A 23,440-nucleotide genomic window follows, 5' to 3' on the forward strand; every position below is an offset into this window, starting at 1 on the left:
TTTTCAATTTCATTCAGTTCTGCTCTGATCTTAATGATTTCTTTCCGTCTGCTAGCTTTAGGTTTGGATTGTTCTTGTTTTTCTAGTTCTTTAAGGTGAAGTGTTAGGTTGTTCACTTGCCATCTTTCCATTCTTCTGAAGTGAGCGTTTAATGCAATAAATTTTCCCCTCAATACTGCTTTTGCAGTATCCTACAGGTTTTGGTATGATGTATCATTGTTTTCATTAGTTTCAATAAATTTTTTGATTTCCTGCTTGATTTCTTCTTGGACCCATATGTCATTAAGTAGAATGCTGTTTAATTTCCATGTGTTTGTATAGTTTCCAGAATTTCGTTTGTTATTAATTTCTAGTTTTAATCCATTGTGGTCTGAGAAGATACATGGGATAATTCCAATTTTTTTGAATTTATTGAGACTTGATTTGTGACCTAATATGTGATCTATCTTGGAGAATGATCCATGTGCTGATGAGAAGAATGAATATTCTGAGATGGTTGGGTGGAATGTTCTGTAGATATCTGCCAATTCCAATTGGTCTAGAGTCTTGTTTAGATCTTGTGTTTCTCTACTGATTCTTTGCCTAGATGATCTCTCTAATATTGACAGTGGGGTGTTCAGGTCCCCTGCTATTATGTTATTAGTGTCTATTTCCTTCTTTAGGTCTAATAGCGTTTGTTTTATAAATCTGGCTGCTCCAACATTGGGTGCGTACATATTTATGATTGTTATGTCTTCTTGATGGATCAGTCCTTTTATCATTAAGTAGTGTCCCTCATTGTCTCTTTTTATGGTTTTTAGTTTAAAGTCTATTTTGTCAGATATAAGAATAGCTACTCCAGCTCGTTTTTCTTTTCTGTTTGCATGGTAAATCTTTTTCCATCCTTTCACTCTTAGTCTGTGTGAATCTTTATGGGTGAGGTGGGTCTCTTGTAGGCAGCATATAGTTGGGTCCTCCTTTTTGATCCAGTCAGCCAGTCTGTGTCTTTTGATTGGGGAATTTAAGCCTTTTACATTAAGAGTTATTATTGAAAGGTGTTGATTTATTCCTAGCATTTTATTGGTTGTTTGGTTGTCTTAGGTGTCTTTTGTTCCTTGCTTTCTGATTTACTGTTTGGTTTCTTTGTTTGTTGGTTCCTTAGGTTGTAGATAGTGTTTTTGTTAGCTTGTTTTCTCTTCAGGAATGCCATTTTTATTATACTAGCGGGTTTAGATATTTCTTGGGTTTTTATGGCAGTGGGAGTTATTTTTCAGGAACCAAACCCAGTACTCCCTTGAGGATTTCTTGTAAGGGTGGTCTTGTGGTAGTGAACTCCCGCAGTTTTTGTTTGTCTGATAAATATACTATTTGCCCTTCATTTCGGAAGGATAGCCTTGCAGGGTAGAGTATTCTTGGCTGGCAATCTTTGTCTTTTAGTATTTTGAAAATATCATCCCATTCATTCCTTTCTAGCTTTTAGGGTTTGTGATGAAAAGTCTGATGCTAGCCTGATTGGGGCTCCCTTATAGGTGATTTGACACTTCTCTCTTGCAGCTTTTAAGATTCTCTCTTTGTCTCTGAGTTTTGCCAATTTGACTATGACATGTCTTGGAGAAGGCCTTTTTGGGTTGAATACGTTTGGAGATCGTTGAGCTTCCTGGATCTAAAGATCTGTGACTTTTCCTATACCTGGGAAGTTTTCTGCCACTATTTTTTTGAATATGTTTTCAATGGAATCTCCATTTTCCTCCCCTTCTGGAATACCCATGACTCGCATATTTGAGCGCTTAAGGTTGTCTGATCTCTCTCTCAGATTTTCTTCAATGGCCTTGATTCTTTTTTCTTTCTTTTTGTCTGCTTGTGTTATTTTAAACAGCCCATCTTCAAGTTCAGAGGTTCTCTCTTCAACTTCGACAAGCCTGCTGGTTAAACTCTCCATTGTGTTTTTTATTTCGCTGAATAACTTCTTCAGTTCAGCAAGTTCTGCTACATTTTTTTTCAGGACATTGATTTCTTTGTACATTTCCTCTTTCAGATCCTGTATACTTTTCCTCATTTCATCATGATGTTTGGCTGTGTTTTCTTGTATCTCATTCAGTTTCCTTAGAATTATCACTCGAAATTCCTTGTCAGTCATTTCAAGGGCTTCTTGTTCTATAGGATCTAGAGTTTGAGATTTATTAACTTTTGGTGGTGTACTTTCTTGATTTTTTGTATTTCTGGTATCTTTTTTTTTTATGTTTATTCATTGTGGCTGGGGGTTTCACAGTCCACCGGTTTGATACTAATGACTAACTAGGATGTTGCTGTGGTTGCCAGTTTCATATGGCTACCTCTGTGGCTGCTCAGTTGGCCTCTACTGCCTTGTGTGTGTGGTTGCCTCGGGTCTTGGGCTTCTCCGGGGAGCCACCTTTCTGGTCAGCTTGGACTCTGCTGGGCTGGTGGATCACGTACCACAGGGTGTGTGTGATCGCTGTTGAGCTTTCACTTCCTGTGTAGGACTTCTCTCTGTTCCTGTGCTCTGGCCCAGGCTGTTAGATCATGCAGTGGCGACCCCACAGGGTGTGTGGTTTCTGTTGAGTCTCCGCCTCCCTGGCCGCACGTCTCCCCACTCTGTGCGCACTGTGCTGGGCTGGGGCGTGTCTTCTGCAGCCCTCCTCTATCAGCTGGGCCTTTAAGACCCTGCTCGGCACCGCCTCGCCCAGGAAGTCTACCAGGTTTCTGCTAGGCACAGACGACCGGTCGCTCTGGGTGCCTTTGTAGCACTGTGTAGATCTTTCTCGGGACTTGTTCACCTTTGTATCCCCCCGGTATAAACCGAGTCTAGCGCCCGCCTGCAGTCAGCTCTCCGGCAGGTTCAAGCGGACCTGGGAACTCTCCTACCACACTATTGCCAACCAGAAATTGGTTAGGCTTTTTTCTGAACTGGTGGTCGCAGAGATGGTATCTGCCTCCCAGTAACAGGAAGTTTACCCGGGGCAGAGTCCAGGGCGTGGTGGAGTGACAGTCGGCCCGCCCGTACTTCCTTGCCCTCCCGACACTGGCCGGGGATGCCCCACGCCACTAACCCGCCAGAGAACCGCGGAGGGAGTGGGAGGGGAGGCCGGCCCACAGGCTCCGGAAAGCCCCGCGCCGGGCCAAGCAAGTGGGAAGGCTCAGTGACAGCCGAGCCGGGCGGAGCTGCCAGCACCTGGGAAAATGGAGGCAGCCCCGGGGCGGTGAGTGGCCTGGTGATGCAGGTGGGAGCCACGTGGACATCAGCCCCCCAAACAGGGCTGGTCCAGGGGTCACTCACAGGGTTGTGCCAGGTCGGGCGCTCACTCTCTGCCTCTGGTTTGCCGCCTTCCATGTTCTCGGCCGCTGCCGCCTCTGGATGTTCAGTCGTGGCGCGGCTCGGGCGCTCTCAGGAATCTTCTTTAATGCCGGCCTGAAACCTCGAATCTTGAATAGGGCAGCTGGCCGTCTTCAGCGCGGCCCCGGCCTCCGGGATCCTGGCTGCATCCACAGCAGCCCTGGCGCCGTGTTCCCTGTTTAGAGACTCGCTTTTGCAGGTAAGAAACAGTTCTTTTCCTGCTCCACACTTCAAAGCTGTTGCCTGTAAATGGGGCAGCCTCTCCTGCCGAGGGCAAAGTGGCAGTCACCCCCCACGACCGGCTACCAGCAGCGGTCCTCCCTTAAGAGATGGCAAGAGGAAGGTCCACAAGTTTTCCGGCTGCCTAAGGCCCAGTGGCCGCCTTTTCCACCTCTGCTACTCCGCGCCAACCGCCGCAGCCACCGCCATCTTGAAAACCCAGAAATACAGTTTTTAAAACTATACCATTTATAGTAGAAACATAAAACAAAATTCTTAGGAATAAAAATAATAAGCAAGACCTTTGTACTAAAAACCACAAAACACTGAGAGGATTGAAATAAGACTTAAGTATAGTCATACCCCATGTTTATTGATTGGAAGACTCACTATTATTAACATGTCTATTCTCCCCATATTGATCTATAGATTGAATATGATTCTAGTAAAAATCCTAGCATCCCTTTTTTTTTATTTGTAGCATTTGACAAGCTAAATTTTTTATTGAAATGAAAAGGGCATAGAATACTACACACCAATTAGAATGGCCAGAATCCAGAACACTGACACTACCAAATGCTGACAAGGATATAGAGCAACAGGAACTCTCTCATTCATTGCTGGTGGAAATGCGGAATGGTGGAAATGCGGAATGGTACAGCCACTTTGGAGAACAGTTTGGCAGTTTCTTTTTTTTTTTTTCTTTTGGTCTTTTTCGTGACCGGCACTCAGCCAGTGAGCGCACCGGCCATTCCTATATAGGATCCGAACCCGCGGCGGGAGCGTCGCTGCGCTCCCAGTGCCACACTCTCCCGAGTGCGCCATGGGGTCAGCCCTTGGCAGTTTCTTACAAAACTAAATATACTCTTACTGTGCAATCCAGTAATCACACTTTGGTTAACTAAAGAAGTAGAAAATTTATGTCCACACAAAACCTACACATAGATGTTTATAGCAGCTTTTCTCACAATGCCAAAACTTAAAAGCAACCAAGATGTCCTTCAATAGAGAATGGATAAATAAACTGTGGTACATCCAGACATTGAAATATTATTAACAAAAAAGAAATGAGCTACCAAGCCATGAAAAGACAAAGGAAGGAAACTTAAAAAGCATATTAGTAAGTGAAAGAAGCCAATCTGAAAAGGCTACATACTGTATAATTTCAACTAAATGACATTCTGGAAAAGGCAAAACTATGGAGACAATAAAAAGATCAGTGAATTCCAGGGGTTAGGGGTGAGGGAGGGATTAATAGGAGAGCACAGAGAATTCTTAAGGCAGTGAAACTAATCTGTGCAGTACTGTAATAGCGAATGCATGTTATCACACATTTTTCAAACCCATAGAATGTACAAAAACAGTGAATCTAATGTGAACTGTCGACTGTGGGTGATAATGATGTCAGTATAGGTTGATCAATTGTAACAAATGTACCATTCTGGTGGAGAGTGGTGAGGGGTGAGGAGGCTGTGCAGGTGTGAGGGCAGGAGGTAATATGGAAAATCTCTGTTCATTCTGTTCAGTTTTGCTGTGAACTAAAACCGCTCTAAAAAATAAAGTCTATTTAAAAAAGGCATAGAAAAGTCAAAAAACTTTGAAAAAGAACAAAATTAAAGGACTTACACTCCTGATTTCAAGAATTAATGTAAAGCTTCAGTAATCAAAAAGTGTATTATTGGTATAAGGCTAGACGTATAAATCAGTGAAACAGAAGAGAAAGTCTAGAGAATAAACCTATGCACATATGACAGATCTTTTCCAGAAGGTGCTTAGGTAATTTGATGAGGAAGAAGTAGTCTTTCAACAAGTGGTGCTGAAACAACTGGATTCCCATATGGAAAAATGGGAAAAGCCTTACCTCACACCGTGCACAAAAATCATTTCCAGATGGATTGTACACCTAAATGTAAAAGACAAAACTTATCTAATTACTAGGAGAAGACACAGAGAATCTTTGTGGAAAAGATTTCTTAAATAGTATACAAAGGGCATGAATGATAAAAGAAAATCTGATGACTACATTAAAATAAAAACTTTTGTGCTCCAAAAAATAATTAAGAAAATGAAAAGGCGATTCACAAACTGTAAGAAAATATTTGAAAAATGTATGTTTTATAAAGGACCTGCATCCAAATTACATAAATAACTCTTACTAATAAGAGAATAAGATGCAAGCAACTTGCTTTTTAAATGTGCAAGAGTTGGACAGATGCTTCACCAGTGAATATGAATGTCCAATAAGCACACAAAAAGATGCTCAAATCATTTAGGAAAATGCAGTCTAAAACCACTATGAGATATCACTGTGCACCCACTGGAATGATTAAAATTTAACAGACTGGGAGTACCGAATATTGGTGAAGATGTAGAACAGATGCACCTCATACATTGGTGGTTCGAGTACAAAATGGCATAATCATTTGGAAAAAGTTTGAATATATGTGTGGTGGTATCTCTACTGTGGAATAGTCTGTAACAATAAAAAGCTACTAACTACAATACATACAAAAACATAGTTAAATCGCAACGTCATTTACACAAAGTGAAAGATGCCAGACACAAAGGACTATATAATGTATGGTTCCATTTATATGAAATTCTGGAAGAGGCATAACTATAGTAAAAGAAAGCAGATTAGGGGTTGGCCTGGGGGACTTGTGGGAGACCAGGGACAAGGAGGAACTTTTAGAGGGATGGAAAAGTTCTATATTTCCATTGTGGTGGTGGTTACCCAACCGCATACATTGAAGTGGGGGCATTTTACTGTCTATAAATTATACCTCAATAAAGTAGATTTCTGAAGTAGAGGACCTCATTCATTGGCATGCTGTATCACAGGAAGGAAATCTGTATTCCCCCAGCACTGACTGCCTTCAATATTCCCATTTTGCTCTCATTTCCTAACAGCAGCTGTCTGGTAAGTCATAGTGGTCTGTCTCTGTGCATGTACAGCTAGCTCTTGGGCACAGGCTCATGGGGGTTCTCCACACAGACTTCTGGGCCCCCCTTCGTTGTATAGCTCTCTCCTTTTACAATGCCCTGCCTCACGGTTTCCAGCCACTTCAACTGCCTCAAACCCTTATCTCTGCCCTCTCACCTTGCTGTCCTGCTCAGACTTGAGTTCTCGGGGCTGTAGTCAGGATATTGTCCCCAAGCAGAGAACTGGTCAATTACCTTCTCACGCTGCATGTTGATTATTCAGTGCCTGAAAACAGTTGCTCCATATATTCTGTCCAGTTTTATGGTTTTCAGCCAGAGGGCTAATCAATACGTTTCTCCCTTTTGGACAAAAACAGAATTCTTTGATATTATTTTTAACTATTTATTGCATTTTCTGCAGTGTAAAATTAGGTACTATTAAACACAAAGATAAAATGATAAGCAAAAATATTGATTGAAATTAACATTGTAATTTTACATTGAATTTCCCTCCAAAATTCAACAAGGAATTTATCAAGAGTCTTATGGTTTCATTATAGTTGAGCAAAGTACAAGGAAGGAAGAAATCCTACTAGTCACTGTTGATATTGAGTTGCCCTATTATTTTAAAGGTGATAAAATATTTATAGTTAAACTTAACCTTAGATTTGTCTAGTTTGGTTTTTGTGAGTTTTTATGAGAAATACTAATCTTTTTATTTTTATTTTGTCCTCAAAAATTTCTATAATGTAGGATAATTCAGTGAATTTATAACAATGAATTTGAACTATCTGTTCTGTATATTTGTAACCAAATCAGCCTTTTATCAGGAACACTAGTAGGCATTTCCTGTATGTCATCCCATTTAATTATTTAGGCAATTATGTGGATAAAACACCCTTCGGAATGCCCAGAAAGAAATCCTAAATCACTTTCAGATTCATAACTTTAAAATTTATAATTTGGATTTATATTATCATCTACTCAGATTATTTTAACTAGACTTTTCACATTTGTTTTTGGACATTTTAAATGTAATGATTTTCTTATTATTTTTCCCACATCGTGGTATTTCTGTAACGTTTTAATTAGAAGGGTTCTAAAACTTTGGGCAGTTAGTAGCATCTCTCAATATCCTCTCTTCTTTTACTTCCTTCAGTTAGAAAGTACAGAGGTTTCACAGTGCTGCCAGTCATGGTTGGGTCACGTAGAAGCAATAACTCTGCAATAATTATTTTGCCCTTTATTCAACAAAGGATTTTAGTAATTGTGTTTTAGCAACTGTGTTTCAAGCATGTTGCTAGGCACTACAGGTACAATGATAAACAGTGCCTGCTCTTTCAGGGAGCTCACAGATATAAATCTGAACGAATAATTGCAATGCATTGCAAATGATAGAAGCAAAGTGTGCTGTAGAAATTTTTAGGAACACTTAGCCCAGCGTGCATGCATAAGTGTGTGTGTTTGGGGAGAGGGTAGGTATGTTTGGGGATGGGTGACAAATGCAACCAGGAAGGATAGGAGAGAGTGAATGTTGAGATTTTTCAAAGAGATAAAAGCTAAACTGATGCTTACAGGACAATATGTGAAATTACCTAAGTGAAAGGGAAGAGGAGGTGAAGGATATCCCAGGTTGAAGGAGGAGCATGTACCAAAGGCAGCACAAAGGAGCACGGCACATTGAGGAAATTGCTAGTATACGGGCAGGACGGGATTGAGGACTGGATTGAGGGGTGAATAGGTCTTGGGAAGGGAGAAGGCAGAGAGATGCAGCTGGAGCAAGGGCTAGATTACTGAGGCTTTTTTTAGAGGATGCTAAAAATCATTTAGGATATTGTCCTGAAAGAGATGTGTAGACATTTAAATCTTTTAGAATTGGCTGTGTAGAACTGTATTACATAATAAGAACAAAATATTTTGCCCCCAGAACTTGAGCAGGGTCAATCTGCTTCTGGATATAGTTAAGGATGTAGTTTTTAATATGATATAGAATGAGCACAACTGAAGAGATGAACATAAGGCCGTGAAGTAGCTAAAGATATTGACCTATAATACAAAACACCTAGTTCCAAAGCACTTTCACAAAACGCAGTAAACAAATCATAATAATACTGTAGCTTGTAGAGAGTTGGAATTTGAACCTGATAGATACGTGATAGTGAAACATCTGGAAAGTCTTTTGATTAAAGATTAATATTAATAAAAATAGGGATTAGAGATTCATTTGGATAGAAGTCATGCTGAGCTCAATTGTGGAAACCCTGATGTGATTCCTAGAATAAATAGAAAAGTTAATGTTAAATGTTAGGATTTTCAATTGCTATTTGACAACACAGGAATTCAATCAAAGGAGTAAAATGAAGTATAGTGTATAGTAAATGTATTCATAAATTTTTAAAAACTTTTTCAATATGAGAAAGAATTAGACTTGTAATATAGGAAGTTAAATTTTAGAAACCACAGTATTTGGTGCATATTTGTGTTTTAAATTTTATTGGGGTTATAAATATTTTCAAGCCCTAGAGCCATTTTAGGTGACACCAGTCCTTCAGTGTTTCTCCTCCCAAGTCCCTACATTCAGCTACCCAGTAATTGAGACCAAGTCTTACTGTAAGCAAAGTTGAAAACCAAGTGGACTGCTAGGAATTCTGTCCACTGAGATTTTCCTTCTCTGTAGTCTTTCAGGGCCATCTCTATAAAGGACTGTAATACTGGAGCATTACACTTCTGTTTGTTTTGGCATATCACTAGCTATGATGTTTTTACCCTCAGCTAGTCATAGTGTACTCATGAGGCTGTGGATGCAGGTTAACTACCTGTCCCTTCAGAGCCTGCTTGATCCTCATTCAGTATATGCCAGTTCTGCTTGCTGATGGAGTACAGCTGGGCCTCCCCACCTTTATATCTAAGTAGTCACATGCATCTACTTCCTGCTGGATGGGCTGGATTACATTGCTACCTGGTGTCCCTTGATCATCCAGTTGGACTCTCTTTGTTACTGATAGTAGGCCAGGAGCTGTTTCTCAAAAAAGAAACACACTTTGCTTTATTTGCTGGAGTATGGCTTGTTTCAAAGCCCTAAAGGTCAAGAAACGAGAGGCAATGAATTGATTTTCAGTAGAAAATAGATGTATTTTGAATAAGATTGTACTGGCAGAAAGTCAGTAGCTATATGTGGAGGATGGCTTGAGTTACAGATTATTTCAAATCATCAAGAAAATAAACCAAGCAAAGGTTTAAGTTTCAAGTCATGGTACAAAAATAATCTTAACTTTGTTTTCTAATAAAACATGTCTGAAGGTACAAAAAATAAAAATAAAAAATCTCGAGGCCTCCACTGCAATTCAACCATGAGAGTTTCCCAGTGTTAGCTTTTAGCATCATGACCTACTTCAGATGGTTGAGCACCTTTTGGTTTGCTGAGTCTTAAAGGGCAAATGTAGAGCTTCCTTTCCTGTATGCTCAACCATCTGGAGAGACTTACCTTGCTCTGGGCACAGCTCAAAGTTAATAGCTTTTTAGTTTACCTTGTTAGAACAGAGCTATATATGGAATGTGCTGCTTCCAAAGTGTAAAGAGGTCAACCAACCTTTTTGTCTCCTCCTTAGTGGAGACAGACAAGGGGTAGTAAATTCTCTCAGACTTTGGAAGAAATATTCCATTATGTCCCTGGATCCTCAGGAACTCTGTTGAGGTGGCAAGCCCTGTGTTTTCATAAGATTTAGTTCTCAATTCTGTCTCATGTGTATATCTTACCAAAGCACTTCATATCTCAACTCTTCTACTCTCCTGGTCCTAATAGCTTGCTGTCATCCACAGCAAGATCAAGGAAATGTACTATGGATTGCTGAGTCATCCAAGGTCTCTACAGAGCAAATTGTGCCATAGAACAAGAATACTTTTTATCCCTGAAGAGTAAAAGTAGAGATATTGCTGTCCTTGCCAGTTGAAAACAGCCTGCTAACTTTTGTTCTCTCTGGATTGTTATGAAGGAAAAAGCGTTTGCTAGGTTAAAGCTACGTATCAAATACCAAGTCCATCTTAATTGCTCAATAAGGAATCTCCATCTAGAATGACAACTGCAGCTGAAGTCATCTTCTAATTAAGTTTATGATAATCTGCCATCATCTTTCAATCCAATTAATTTTTGCAGTGGACAAACTAGTAAAGGCATTTACCAGACCTGTAATTCTCAAGTCTCTGTTGGCAGAATAATCTCTGCTTTTTCTTGGGGATTCTTTGTTACTAGAGAAAGGAAGCTCTAATAGTTTTCACCTGTCTTTTCCTGTACAGGTTGAGCATCCCTAAAGTGAAAATCCAAAATCTGAAATGCCCCCAAATACAAGTCTTTTTGATCACTGATTTGATACTCAAAAGAAATGCTCATTGGAGCATTTTGGATTCAGATTTTCGGATTAGGGATGCTCAACCTGTATGTATTCTGTAAATATAATACTCCAAAGTACAAAAAAAAATTCAAAATCTGAAACACTTCTGGTCCCAAACATTTTAGATAAGGGCTACTCAAACTATACCATATAGCCACTGCTTAGAAAGTCAAAGTTTGGATTCCATCAATTGCTAAGGCTGTATATTCTAATTATAAATCCAAGAACTGGAAAAAATGGCAAGTTGATTTCTTAGATTTATTCTTAGGTAGTTGATTTTATCTGATGCTATTATATATGCAGTTGTTTTTAAATTTTATTTTCTAATTGCTCATTGCATGTGTGCAGAGATTCAATTGATTTTTTAGTATCTCATATCTGGTGACCTTGCTAAATTTATTTACTAAGTCTAGTAGATTATCTCTAAATTATTTTGGATTTTCTACATCAAGATCATCACCTGAGAATAATGACAGTTTTATTTCTTTCTTTCCAATCATTTTATATCTTCTTTTTCTTGCCTTATTGCATTGGCTAGGACCGCCAGTACATTGTTGAATAGAAGTGGTGATAACAGGCATCCTTGTCTCATTCCCGATCTCAGAGGTAAAACTTTCAACATTTCACCATTAAATATGATGTTTGCTGTAGGACTTTCATAGATACCCTTTAGGAAATAAAGGAAATTACCTTCTATTTATAGTTTGCTCAGAGATTTTATCATCAATGGATAATGAATTTTATCAAATGCTTTTTAAAAATCTATTACAATTGTATTACTTTTTACCTTTATTCTCTCAATGTGATGAATTTTTTTTTTTAGTGTTAAATCCACCTTGCATTTATAGAATAACTCTGCATTCCTATTATAAACCCAAGTTGGTTGTGATTTAGTGCCCTGTTTATATAACTTTGGGTTTGGTTTTCTAATATTTCGAATAGAATTTTTGCATCTGTGTTTACAAGAGGGATTGGCATATACTTTTTTTTTTTTTTTCTTATAAGGTACTTTTTCAGGTCTTGGTGTCAAGGTTATGCTGGCCTCATAAAATAATTTAAGAAGTATTCCCCTTTTTTTATATCATCTAAAATATTTTATTTAAAATTCATGGGCTTTTTTCTTTCCTTACATAGTAAATTCATCAGTGAAGCCATCTGGGCCTGGAATTTTCTTTGTTGGGGAGGTTTTTAAATATGAATTCAATTTCTATAACAAATACAAGATTATATGATTTCTCTGTTTCTCTTGGGTACGTTTTGATAGGTTGTGGAGTTATTTTGTAGAGATATTCTGTCTCTTTTGTGGGAGATATTCTCTCATTGAATCTTACCAGATGGTGTACAATTTTGATTTGTCCCATTCCTCATAATGTTCACTTGGATCTCTTCATTACGGTAGTATTTACCAGGCTTCTTCACTGGGAATTTAATAAGTATTTGAAGGGAACGTACTTTGTAACAGTGTCCTGTTTCTCAAAAATATTTTAATTTGTATGTGTATTTATATCTATGTGAACTCATGGTTTCTTCTTTATTTCAATGAATGATAATTGGTTACATAAAGTTTTTTATTTTGAAGCTCAAATTGTTAGTGGGATTTGGTCAGTGGGAGCCCCATCAAACTGGTTTCTTTGTACTTTTGACATGTCCCATTAGTCTTAGAACATGTTTTCATTTTCCATACAACAAGCTTTTCTAGGCTTGTCTTATACTTTGCCTGGCCTAGCACTGAAATTAACCATTTCTTCAAGGGGGCCCAGTTTCTTTTAGTGGAGAATAGATTTAGAAGCCAAAATCTGGGCACTAGATATGCTCACTGCTTCAAAAGGTAGTGCTGTCCTCAAACCCTCTCAGTGGACAAAGTTAGGATATATATGTATGGTTGGGCATGTGTGTAAATATATGCACACACATGTTATATGCACATTTACACTATATTTACTTCTATCCATATATTTTAAAACTATGAGTTTACATTTATGTCTCTAATTCTAATCCAGCATCACAGAGTTTGTTCTAGTTTTTTTCCCTTTCCATATTTGTAACTCCCTTCTCCAAAAGTGAGAGACCTGGCTGCCATTAACCTTAATATATTTGTTGTTGGATCAGTCTGCACACAAGCCCCCATCTCTTTGCATGCATGCCTCCCCCATTCTGTTCAGATTCTGATATCCCATGCTGGCTTTCCCACTTGCAGATGTCTTCATGACCCTCAGAGCATGGGCTCTGACATCCCAGACCAGCTTGCCCCACATTGGATGCCCTCATCACCCTACCTAAACTCTGGCTTCCTGCTTCAGTTCTAACATCATCGGCCAGGACCCCCCGTTCCTCCACGTAGCTGCCTTCAACCACTTGGGCTCTAACATCACACTCCAGGCCACCCTCACACACGGACACCCTCCTCATCCCTCTTAGGTTCCAGTTTCCTGTGTCAGGCTACCTGTCCATGCAGATGCACACCTCACCCTGCTCATGCTCTGGGTCTCCTTCACCAGGTGGACGCCCTCCTCACCCTACCTGGGCTACACAACCCACACCACTCACTCGGCTCCATGGCTCAGATCCTTCTCAGGCTCTGATTCTGCTCATTGGCTTCCCCCCTGCCCTCAGTGTGGACACACAGCTTACCTTCCTTGGACTCTGTTGCCCCAGGCCTGGCTGCCCCTCCATAGGGAAGTCTCTTTATTCTGCTGAGGTTCTGACTCTCCTCACTGGGCTTTTTGCACACTGTGGAGGGCTGCCCTATGGTGCATGTCCTCTGTACCCTGCTTGAGCTCTGACACTTCACTTCTGGCCACTCCCTGAGATGAAAGCCCTCTTTCCCACCTTGGGTTCTGACAGTGTATGTGGGCTGCCCCCCGCCCCCCCACCCATATGGACATGGATACTCTTCTCATCTTACTTGGGTCCCAGAATAGCACACTGGGCTTCCCACATAGGTGACATCTTCTTCATCCCACTTGGGCTCTGATGTGTGGAGCAACCATTGCAGCTTCCTTTGCCACCACCAGCACAGACCCCTGCCTTCCTCTGCCCCACTCCATAGCTTTAGGACTGAAATTTTCAAAAAGGAAAGGGCAAAGGGAAAACTCACTGTCATTTTAATGTCTGCAGGATTTGAAATGATGTCCTCCTTTTTATTCCTGATATTAATAATTTATGCCATCTCTCCTTTTTTCTGACTAGTATCTTTTAGCAGTTTGTCAATTGTATAAGTGTTTCCAATGAATTTTATTTTGGTTTGCTGATGCTTTCTATTGTATGCATTTTTAAAATTTAATTTCTGCCCTTTATTATTTCATCCCTCCTACTTTTGGGGGGTTTGATTTGCTGGGTTTTTTTCTAACTTCTTGAATTCAATGCTTAGATCATTGTTTTTCAGACTCAAGCCCCCCAACCGTGCAATATATGAGGGTACTTCAAAAAGTACACAGAAAAGTTGGACTAAGAGATAATACAGTCTTTCCATGAACTTTTTGAAGACCCTTGTACGTACTTAGACCTATAAATTTCCTTTTAAACACGGGTTTAGTCTCATCCCATAAGTATTTATATGGATTATTTTTATTGTCATTCTCTTCAGTATATTTTCTACTATCTATTGTGATTTCTTTGATCCATGGGTTATTTAGAAGTATGTTTTAATTTCCAGTTATTTTTACCTAGATTTGTATAGATTTTCTACTTATATTTTTGTTTCTGATTTCTGGTCTAATTCCACAGTGGTCAGAAAATATCCTCTTTGTGCTTCCAATTTTGTGAAATGTGTTGAGCTTTAATTTATTATCAAGCATGTAATCAATTTTGGGAAATTTCAGCAAGCATGTGAAAAGAAAAGTGAATTCTGCAGTTGCTGAATATTCACCATTTTTTAGAACTGTGGTTCTCACCACTGTCTTAAAATGTAATGTTAAGAGCTACAGGTCATATTCTGTGTATGCATGCACGCATGCTGTTTTTTCTAGGGTAAGAAAATATTTTGTCTTGTTTTATAGGTGCTTTGCAATATGCAAGTGGTAAATTAAAATGCTTAAAGTATATCTGTGCCTGAATCCTTTTATAGACATATCATTTCCATAAAAATAAGGATATGAAATTAGGTAATAAAGCAAGAGCTAAAGGAACGGGAAGGCATCATCATCATTTTGGTGTTAGATAGTCCCACTAGAAATTTCTTCTTAAGGTTGATTTAATTTAACAACAGTAATACAAATTGTATTATTTTATAAGGTAATTGTCTTAAATTTTTTCTAATATTAGTTATATTTAAGCCAACTCTTTTTTTTTTTTTTTTTTTTTTTTGTCTTTTTTGTGACCGGTACTCAGCCAGTGAGTGCACCAGCCATTCCTATATAGGATCCGAACCCGCAGCAGGAGCGTCGCCGCGCTCCCAGCACCGCATTCTCCTGAGTGCGCCACAGGCTCGGCCCTAAGCTAACTCTTAATTATTACCCTGTATAGATAACATGAAGTAGTTGTCAATTAGAATAAAAAGGGGTTATTGAAAAAGTTTAAAAGAAGAAATCCTCATATAAGATCCTCACACATTTTTAATGAAATTTTTATTCCACTTACATTTGCTAGTTCTTCACTTTGCAAAGTAAAATGCAAAAGTAAAGTGAAATGTAAAGATGAAAGTATGGTATTACTATTTATGAAATTTTGAAGATATGATATAGCCAAAATAATGAATATATTCCAACAGCTTTAGCATTGTTTCTCTCAAATCTAGAAAACAGTAGTGAGGTTTACCCATTGAGCCTACTCAACATCTTTAGATATTACACACCTGTTTTGTATATCTTGTGCCTTGGTCTCTGGAGCAAGAGTTACACTAAACCTAAATAAGAGCCCGGTAACTGGATCTCAGCTGTGGAAAATACAGTAGGTTGTTTGCAGCTGGGCAGGGATTTAATACAAAAAGTTAAACCAAAGGAAATAAGGTATACCATTATTACCAGGAAGAAATTCTATATGCTGTTCACATCAAAAGAAAGTTCAGAGGAGGATTATTACAATAGCTATTGAGGAAAAAAAGAGCCACAGAGAGAAAAAAAATCTAATCAAGATGAAAACTGAGATCGAATATCCAAATTGAAGGACGAGGAAGGCAAGGACTGGATCGTGTTTGTTTTCTAGCCAACCTCATTTCTCTTTCTTCCTCATTCCTGGACCCTGCATTGTTCGGGCATCTATTCTTTTCCATATAGATAGGAACAATGAAGCTGACCCCATCCCCAGCTTCAAATTTTGATGGCTTCCGGTTAATTTAAGCCAATTGTGGTAGTCCCGTTTCTCCTACAAGTAATGGGTTTAGGAATAGACATGTGGCCCAGTCTGTCCAGTGAGATCTGTGAGGCAATATGCTGAGATAACTTCCAAGAAAACTCACCTCTCTTCCAAGAAAAAAGGTAAAGACGGTGTGCTGACTCCCAGAACCACTACACTGGGAAATTAATTGACTTCACGTTACAGTAAGTATTCAGGAATTACCATTTAATTTAATTCAGTGGCTGATTCAATATGCGTTTTTAAAAGAGGAAGATTTTGGTTTAGTGATTTATAAACTGTATCAGTTGAGAATGTATTTGGAAACAATAGAAAATCCAATTATGAGGTTTTGTTTTGGAGGGTTTTTTAAACAAAGATTTATTTGTCTATTTATTTGTTTCAGTCATCAAGCAGTTTGGAGATAGCTCTTTAGTGATTCTTAGAGATGTTTCAGGTGCCCAGACTCTTTCCATTTTTCTACTTCTGCATCCTTGGCTTTCCTTCTCATGCTTGTCATTTCATGGTCACAAAATGGCCGGTGAACTTCAAAGCAGGACTAAGGGGGAAGGCAATGGGACAAAGGGACATGCCAGTTGAGTCTGCCTGCTTTTATTGGGAAAACAAAACTTTTCTGAAAGCCCCACTCTGAAAGCTTTTGCTTAGATCTCATTGGCCACCCCCCGATTGGAGTGATGCTTGGGAGAGGAAGAGGTTATGGATGGGGTGAAGTTGGCCTACCAGCTGTGCCAGCCACACATATTTACCTATCCCACATAAACGGATTAAACTAGACAGTTGCTTTAAGCTACTCATCTCTTTATTATTCTGGAACTTTGTGGTTTTTTTAGTTACCACTTGCAATGTGTCTCTAATCTGTCTTTAATTTAGCTGTAACTATATTAATTCAATAACCTTTTATTCTTTGTTTATGTTTTATAAACTAACGTTAGTAGGTAAAAACATTTAGTTTTCTTTTTTTCCAAACTAGAGCTTCTGAGCAAATATGTAAATTTGTGCTAAGTTCATGCAAATTAATATTTTTCATTTGAATCAGGTATTGTGGTAATTTTTAAATGAAGCTTGTAGTTTTTATGTAAAGTTTTTCTATCTTCAGAAGAACAGAGGAACTATTGAATATGAACTGAACCCATAATAATTATAATAAAAACTACCTTTTTCAAGGTCTTTTTGAGAAAGGAGATGCACAGTTCATTAACAGAAAAAAATGAGCAGTGTTTAGATTTAATATTTCATATTGCATTTGGGATTTATTTACAGAGTCTTAGCTATTCTTAAATTGTATATTGGACTCTGTTTCCTTATTCCCCTACTGCCCCTACCTCCATCCTGTTCACAGATGTTTATTCTTAATAATTAAGATAAATCATTAGAGGTAAAAATTAAAAGGGTAGTTTAAGAGTCAAAGAAAATGTGGTTTCACATTAAGTGCTCGAGGCACAAGTGCCTACTGTAGAAGGGTGGGCCCACACTTTAGAAGGAATACAGACCCAGGTGTAGCATGGAATAGAGAGTGCCTTATAATGAAGAAGAGACAGAATGCAGCTTTCAATCTTTGCTGCTTGATGGAGGTTAGCAAACAGGGACTGGGCCTGAATCCCAGTGCACCTCATTTAAGAATTGTGGTTGCAGGATAGATGTGGAAAAACAGTCCTGATGCTGCTGAGTTGAATGATAGTTTAAGTTCATCTCAGTAACTGAAGAAAATAGGTGAGGTTTTTATGTTTGCTTTACCTACCGTATTTTTATTGCTTTGGCTACAGAAGCCACAGATATCAAGGGGATAGATAAAGTATGTATGCCACAGGATTGTTTTGAGAGAAAGAACTAAATAAATAAGTGATTTCACTAATACTTATCACTCTCCCATTTTTATGGTACATAACAGGATCTCTCTCAGTACATGACTTTATTTTTCCTAATCTTATTATGCAGGAGGAGAGGAGTGGGGAACCAGATGATTTTATTTCTGCATCTGAGCTAGGGAAAAAGAAAACTCAGTAAATCTAATAGTTACATTGCCACACATTTTTTAATCTAGTTTTTTTTTAGTTATTTACAATTATTACAGACTGTATTGAATGTTGAGTTTAATTGGAAACGGTGACCAGGTTCTTAATCATTATCAGGAAACTGCATTCAGAGGATGAGAAGAACACCCCCACTGGATGAACTGCAGCCACCACCATATCAGGATGACAGTGGTTCTCCCCATCTCTCATGTACACCCTCAGAAATTGGGGACAGTAAATGTGAATTTTCCCACTGCAGCAACAGTCCAAGATGCTCATATAACAAGTGCCCAAGTGAAGGAAGCACAGGTCATGAAATAGAAAGTTTTCATAACAAAGGATATGAAGAAGATGTTCCAAGTGACAGCACGGCAGTCCTGAGCCCTGAAGTAAGTAAACACATAGATGTTTGAAAACGAATGTTATGTGAAGGATAATAACCCTGTGCTTCTCCTCTTGGTAAAAAGAATTGGTTTTATCACTATCTTATTCCTTTGTTGTTTGTGGTATCATTTTTCATTCTTAATCTAATCTTTATCCAACAAACTTATCAGGACTGTCCCAAGTAGTCTTCAACTCTCCTCTCCCCCAACAAAAGAAGATGGGTAGCTAAATATGGTTTGTGGGGTTTTTTTTTTTGAACACTTAACAATTCTGGAATTATTTACCTTTTTATTTCATCATGAGGTTACTATTTCTTTTTCTTTTTCTTTTTCTTTTTCTTTCTTTTTTTTTTTTTTTTTTTTTTTTGGTGGCTGGACAGTGCAAGGATTGAACACTGGACCTTGGTGTTATCAGCACCATGTTCTAACCAACTGAGCTAACCAGCCAGCCCATTTTTATTATTTTATTATTATTTTTTGTTTGTTTGTTTGTTTTACTGTTGAGAGGTTACTCAATGTTTCACAAGTCTTTCAAAATATTTTATTGTATTTTCACATCATAGAATATGAAAAGGATAAATGATGATCAGCTGTACTAATGAAATTTGAATTCATGATATGCGTTCAGAGTGTTTGGTTGGTTGAGTCTTAAGTTACTTTTTTGGAGCGAAAATGTCAACAAAAATAATTGTGTTGCAGTTTTGAAGTATTGCCATGCTCTAAAAAGGATTTGTTTTAATCTTTCTCTAATGATAAAAATTATAAAGGTAATATAGAGATTTTTCATAAGTTAGTATTTATTTTTAGGATGTACTTTCAAGTTTTAGATTGGAAGTTTTTACAACTTTTGTTCCAGATTTCATTCAGTGATACTATAATATGTCCATCTTCTTAGCAGGTGAATTTTCTGATTTGCTGCCAAAATTAAATAATGGTAATAGTTTCCCTATACACAGAACAATTAAGCTACGGATAGAATTTCCTTAATTTTAGGTTCTTCTTATATAATTTTAAAAAATACTTTATATCTGTTACTACTCTTTTAGTATTTCTAGTTTCTAGTAACTGAAAAGTAAGGCAAATCATAACTAAAGCCAAAATGTTTCATTATTCTAGTTATTATTTTAGTTATACTAAGTTTCCATTTATATTGTCAGAGCTAGGGCTCAGACCCTCCAAACCCATCGTACAGACTGGGTCACCAGACCCCTCATATGCAGGTCCATGCTAAGTAATCGGGAAAGATTCCAGAAGCTGTTGGCAGATGACATGAGCTCAGTCCTCAGCTTCCTCAGCGGCATCAGCTTACAAGTCTGGTAGGTTACAGGTCCGGCAGTGGCCTTGCAGAGGGTCCTGGGGGCACTAGCAGCAGCAGCCTCCAGCAGCAGCAGTGGCCTCCTCATTCCGCCCCCCCCATGGGGGAGGCATCCCAGAGCTGGGAGGCACCATGGATCAGAGCCACTCATGCTTAAGTCCATAACCCAGGACGCCTGGGTGCACATGCGCAATTACACTAGACAATAACCAAGGAACACCTAAGCGCATATGCCTATTTACATCAAATGCTCGGCAAGATTCTGAACATCTGACCGTTTTTCCTATATTTTCCCAACAGTAACTAACCTAGAAGAAAATTCTACAGTGATATTTTAAGTTTAATATATCAGTATTTCATGATTTTCACCTAAACAAATTTGAGACAGTTATTTTGTAGTTTTTCCAACTATATAGATAGCCAACAAGTTAACTGAAGCCTGGATTGTGGAATTAATAATAGCTATCACCAGTTGTGTTGGGAATTTTGCTATGAGCTTTCTTCAGTCTGTTCATTTAATTTTACCAACCACATCTTCAAGAAGTTATTATTTATGTTTTACAAATGAAAACATTAAGACTCGGAGAGTTAAGCAGTTTGCCCAAGAGCAAGCAGCTCTTAAATAGTGGAACTATATTCAAATCCAGGTCTAACTGTAAAAACAGTGCTCTTAACATCTCTGTTATATTGCCCCTCTTGAAACAAAGTTTTGTGTGGGAAATTACTTTGATGCAGTGGTACTCCCCAAGTACACCACCAGGCAGTCTATCCCAGAGAACTCAGACCAAATTAAGATGCTCAGGTTACACGTGTGTACACATGCACTTACATTAATGCATGCACATGTGTGTGTGTTTTAGTCTATTTCAAATGCAAAGCAAGAAGTAAGAGGAGAAAGATGAGGTAGGTTAACACACCTAGGATAAGATGCCAGTAGGTACAGGTAGTGAGACCACACTGTGTGAGTCCTGGTTTGTGCTGTGCACATACATCCTGTCGCACTCTCTTTGTTCTATCAGCATTCCAGTGATCATGGAGTAACAAGGGCCAGAGTTGAGATTTGAACAAGGCTACCAAGAGCCAACAGCACACACTTGTTTTATGGCAGAGATGTAGGAAGAAGTACACCTGGCCACCGCTGAAACTTGCCAATAAGCCTGCTAAACAGTTGTAGGTTTTCTGCATTTCTTAAGTAGAAATACATGGGTGACAAAGCTGTAAGCCCAGAGGCAACATGATCATGACTTGGGCTTTCACTTTCTTTCCATAGGTAACACTGATTTGTCCCATTGTATATTGTATTTATTTCATTTACCTTTGGCATATCATACGTGTTATAAACATAGTTACTATATATTTAATATATCTTTTGAATTCTCCCTGTGTCTCACAAGCTGTTTCCTTACTCATTATCTGTAGTTAACACATCCTGTGAGTTTTGCCCATACTTCAGAAGCTGCTAACTTGCTATCTTTGTTAATCCTTCTTTTGAGTTTCCTCCATCATCTTGTTCTTGTGTCTTCTAACTCAGTGTTGAATATATTCAAACAATATACCAAATACACATTACATAAATACTTAGTTGTGGAACGCTGACAGCCTATGTAGTATAAAATTCACTCTTGCATTTTTTCAAGTTTATTTTGCATTCCTGTAATAGATATTATGTATGAAACAGAAAATTCTTACTTCCTTTTGGTTTAACCCAGTCTATAGCTATCTCAGAGTCCATCCACATGAATGATTGAACTGAGATAGGATTTAAAAGAATTCCATGGCAAGTAGTGGGTGAATTTTATTGGTGACCTGCTGCTAGCTGAAGGATTTTTAAAACTTTGATCCAGGCACCTTGAAAGGAAGGATTGCTTTTTCATTGCCTATTTGCAGGATGCAAATAGTAATTTTTATCTATAAAGGTCCTACCCTTTTAACCCTGGGTTTCACAAGAATTGCCGGAATGCTCAGAAAAAAAGGAAGTAAAATCAGGAAATCACCAAGAGAAACAAAATTTAGCTGTTTAGGACCTATAAAATTTTTTATTGCCTGAAAATCTTAGCTGTAATGACAGTATTTTAGAAAATTTTTAATTGAAATTCCAAAGCCATATAATTAATAATCTTTAATTACCAGTTGTGAAATGGAATACATTAAAACATTTTGCTCTAAACTGTAAATTTTTAACAGAGTAAGAAGAATATGTTTACCCTGATTTACTCAAACTGCAAAAAAAACACTGAATTCTTCTATGAGAGTTTGTTCCCTCTCCCCATATATTCTTCATTTATCATCTTTTTTCTATACATTATACCAACTATCATATAAAGATTTATAAGGTCAAATACTCATGTCTTTTTGGTCTTCTTCTGCAGAAAGAAGAGTTTCCTCCAGTTATAATAAGGCCTGGCACATAGTAGGTACAATAGTTAGGGTACATGTTAAGCTACTGTAACAAGGAGGCCCTCCAGATACAGTGGCTAAAAAGCACAGAAGCTTACTTCTCTTTCGTTAACAACAGTCCAGGGTGAGAAGGTGGCTTTGCTCTACAGTATCATTCAAGGGCCCAGTTCCTTCTCTTGTTACCCTGCCCTCCCCTAGGGTGTTGTCTTAGTCCACATGATCCAAGCTGACCCACACATCCTGTCTGTCTGTATCTGCTTGTAGGAAGAGCGAGACAGAGAGTGGAGAAAAAGTAATTTCTTACATAAATCTGATCTGGATGTTTCACGCATAATTTCTGTTTGCCTCCTGTTGACCAAAGCTGGGTCACATAGGTGTACAAGTTGTAAGGGAGGCTCTTGTGGTCAATGAGTAGCTAAAATTCCTAGAGTTCTTTTGTAAATGGAAGAAAAGACTGAGGATCAGTTCTATTCACTGCTCCAGTAGGAACTAAATAAAATTTAGAAAATTATAAAATTGGTTCACATTTAAAAGTGGAAATTATTTAAGATTTATTAAAATACTTCAAGGGATAAAGTAGTGTATTTGAAAGGTCAGAGACCTGGGTTTGGCATTCTCAGTAACTAGCTGAAAACTCCATTATATTCCAAATAAACTGGCAGGAATTTGAAATGATTATAGGTGAAATGGGTACAATGTCTTTTAATTTTATAATTAAAATGTACAGTTTTAGTCTTTCTTGAACTTTTGCAATGTGTATTCTGCCGTTTTCAACAGTAATTAGTGTTAAAAATAATATGTTGTTTTTTAATTCTGGTTAAAAATTGAAGTAAATATGGTCCATGTTATAGATAATAATATTTGGCTGCAAATATTTTGAGGGCTTTTGTATTTATATTTCCATATTTCACATCCATTGATTTTTAAGTCTAAATATGTTTGCCCTCTATTATGTATGAGATCATTTTAGAACAAACTCTGAGAATGGAGCCAAATTTTTCAATAGCATTATACTTTTATTTATATTCTCTTTCTCTCTAGCCTAGTATTGAACTGTCAATTGCATTGCATGTAATGAAAGTAAAATGTAGTAGCTTCCTACAAAAAGAGCAGATACACATTAAAGTATCTATTTTAAATTCCCATTTAAGAAAACATATATTTAATTCTGTCAAAATTAT

At 38.0% G+C, this 23,440-nt stretch overlaps 1 protein-coding gene across 3 annotated transcripts in view; it reads left to right on the plus strand.

Annotated features, from left to right (window-relative positions):
• The window catches only part of SYT14 (synaptotagmin 14), a 171,448-nt gene that overhangs the window by 89,786 nt on the left and 58,222 nt on the right, over positions 1–23,440 (plus strand). For all 3 annotated transcript variants that reach the window (XM_063113561.1, XM_063113562.1, XM_063113560.1), the window contains exon 3: positions 18,282–18,553. In XM_063113561.1, coding sequence (XP_062969631.1) covers positions 18,282–18,553 — 272 coding nt within the window. The remainder of the gene's footprint in view (positions 1–18,281; positions 18,554–23,440) is intronic.

The sequence above is a fragment of the Cynocephalus volans genome, chromosome 11, assembly GCF_027409185.1.
Source record: "Cynocephalus volans isolate mCynVol1 chromosome 11, mCynVol1.pri, whole genome shotgun sequence".
NCBI classification, from domain to species: domain Eukaryota; kingdom Metazoa; phylum Chordata; class Mammalia; order Dermoptera; family Cynocephalidae; genus Cynocephalus; species Cynocephalus volans.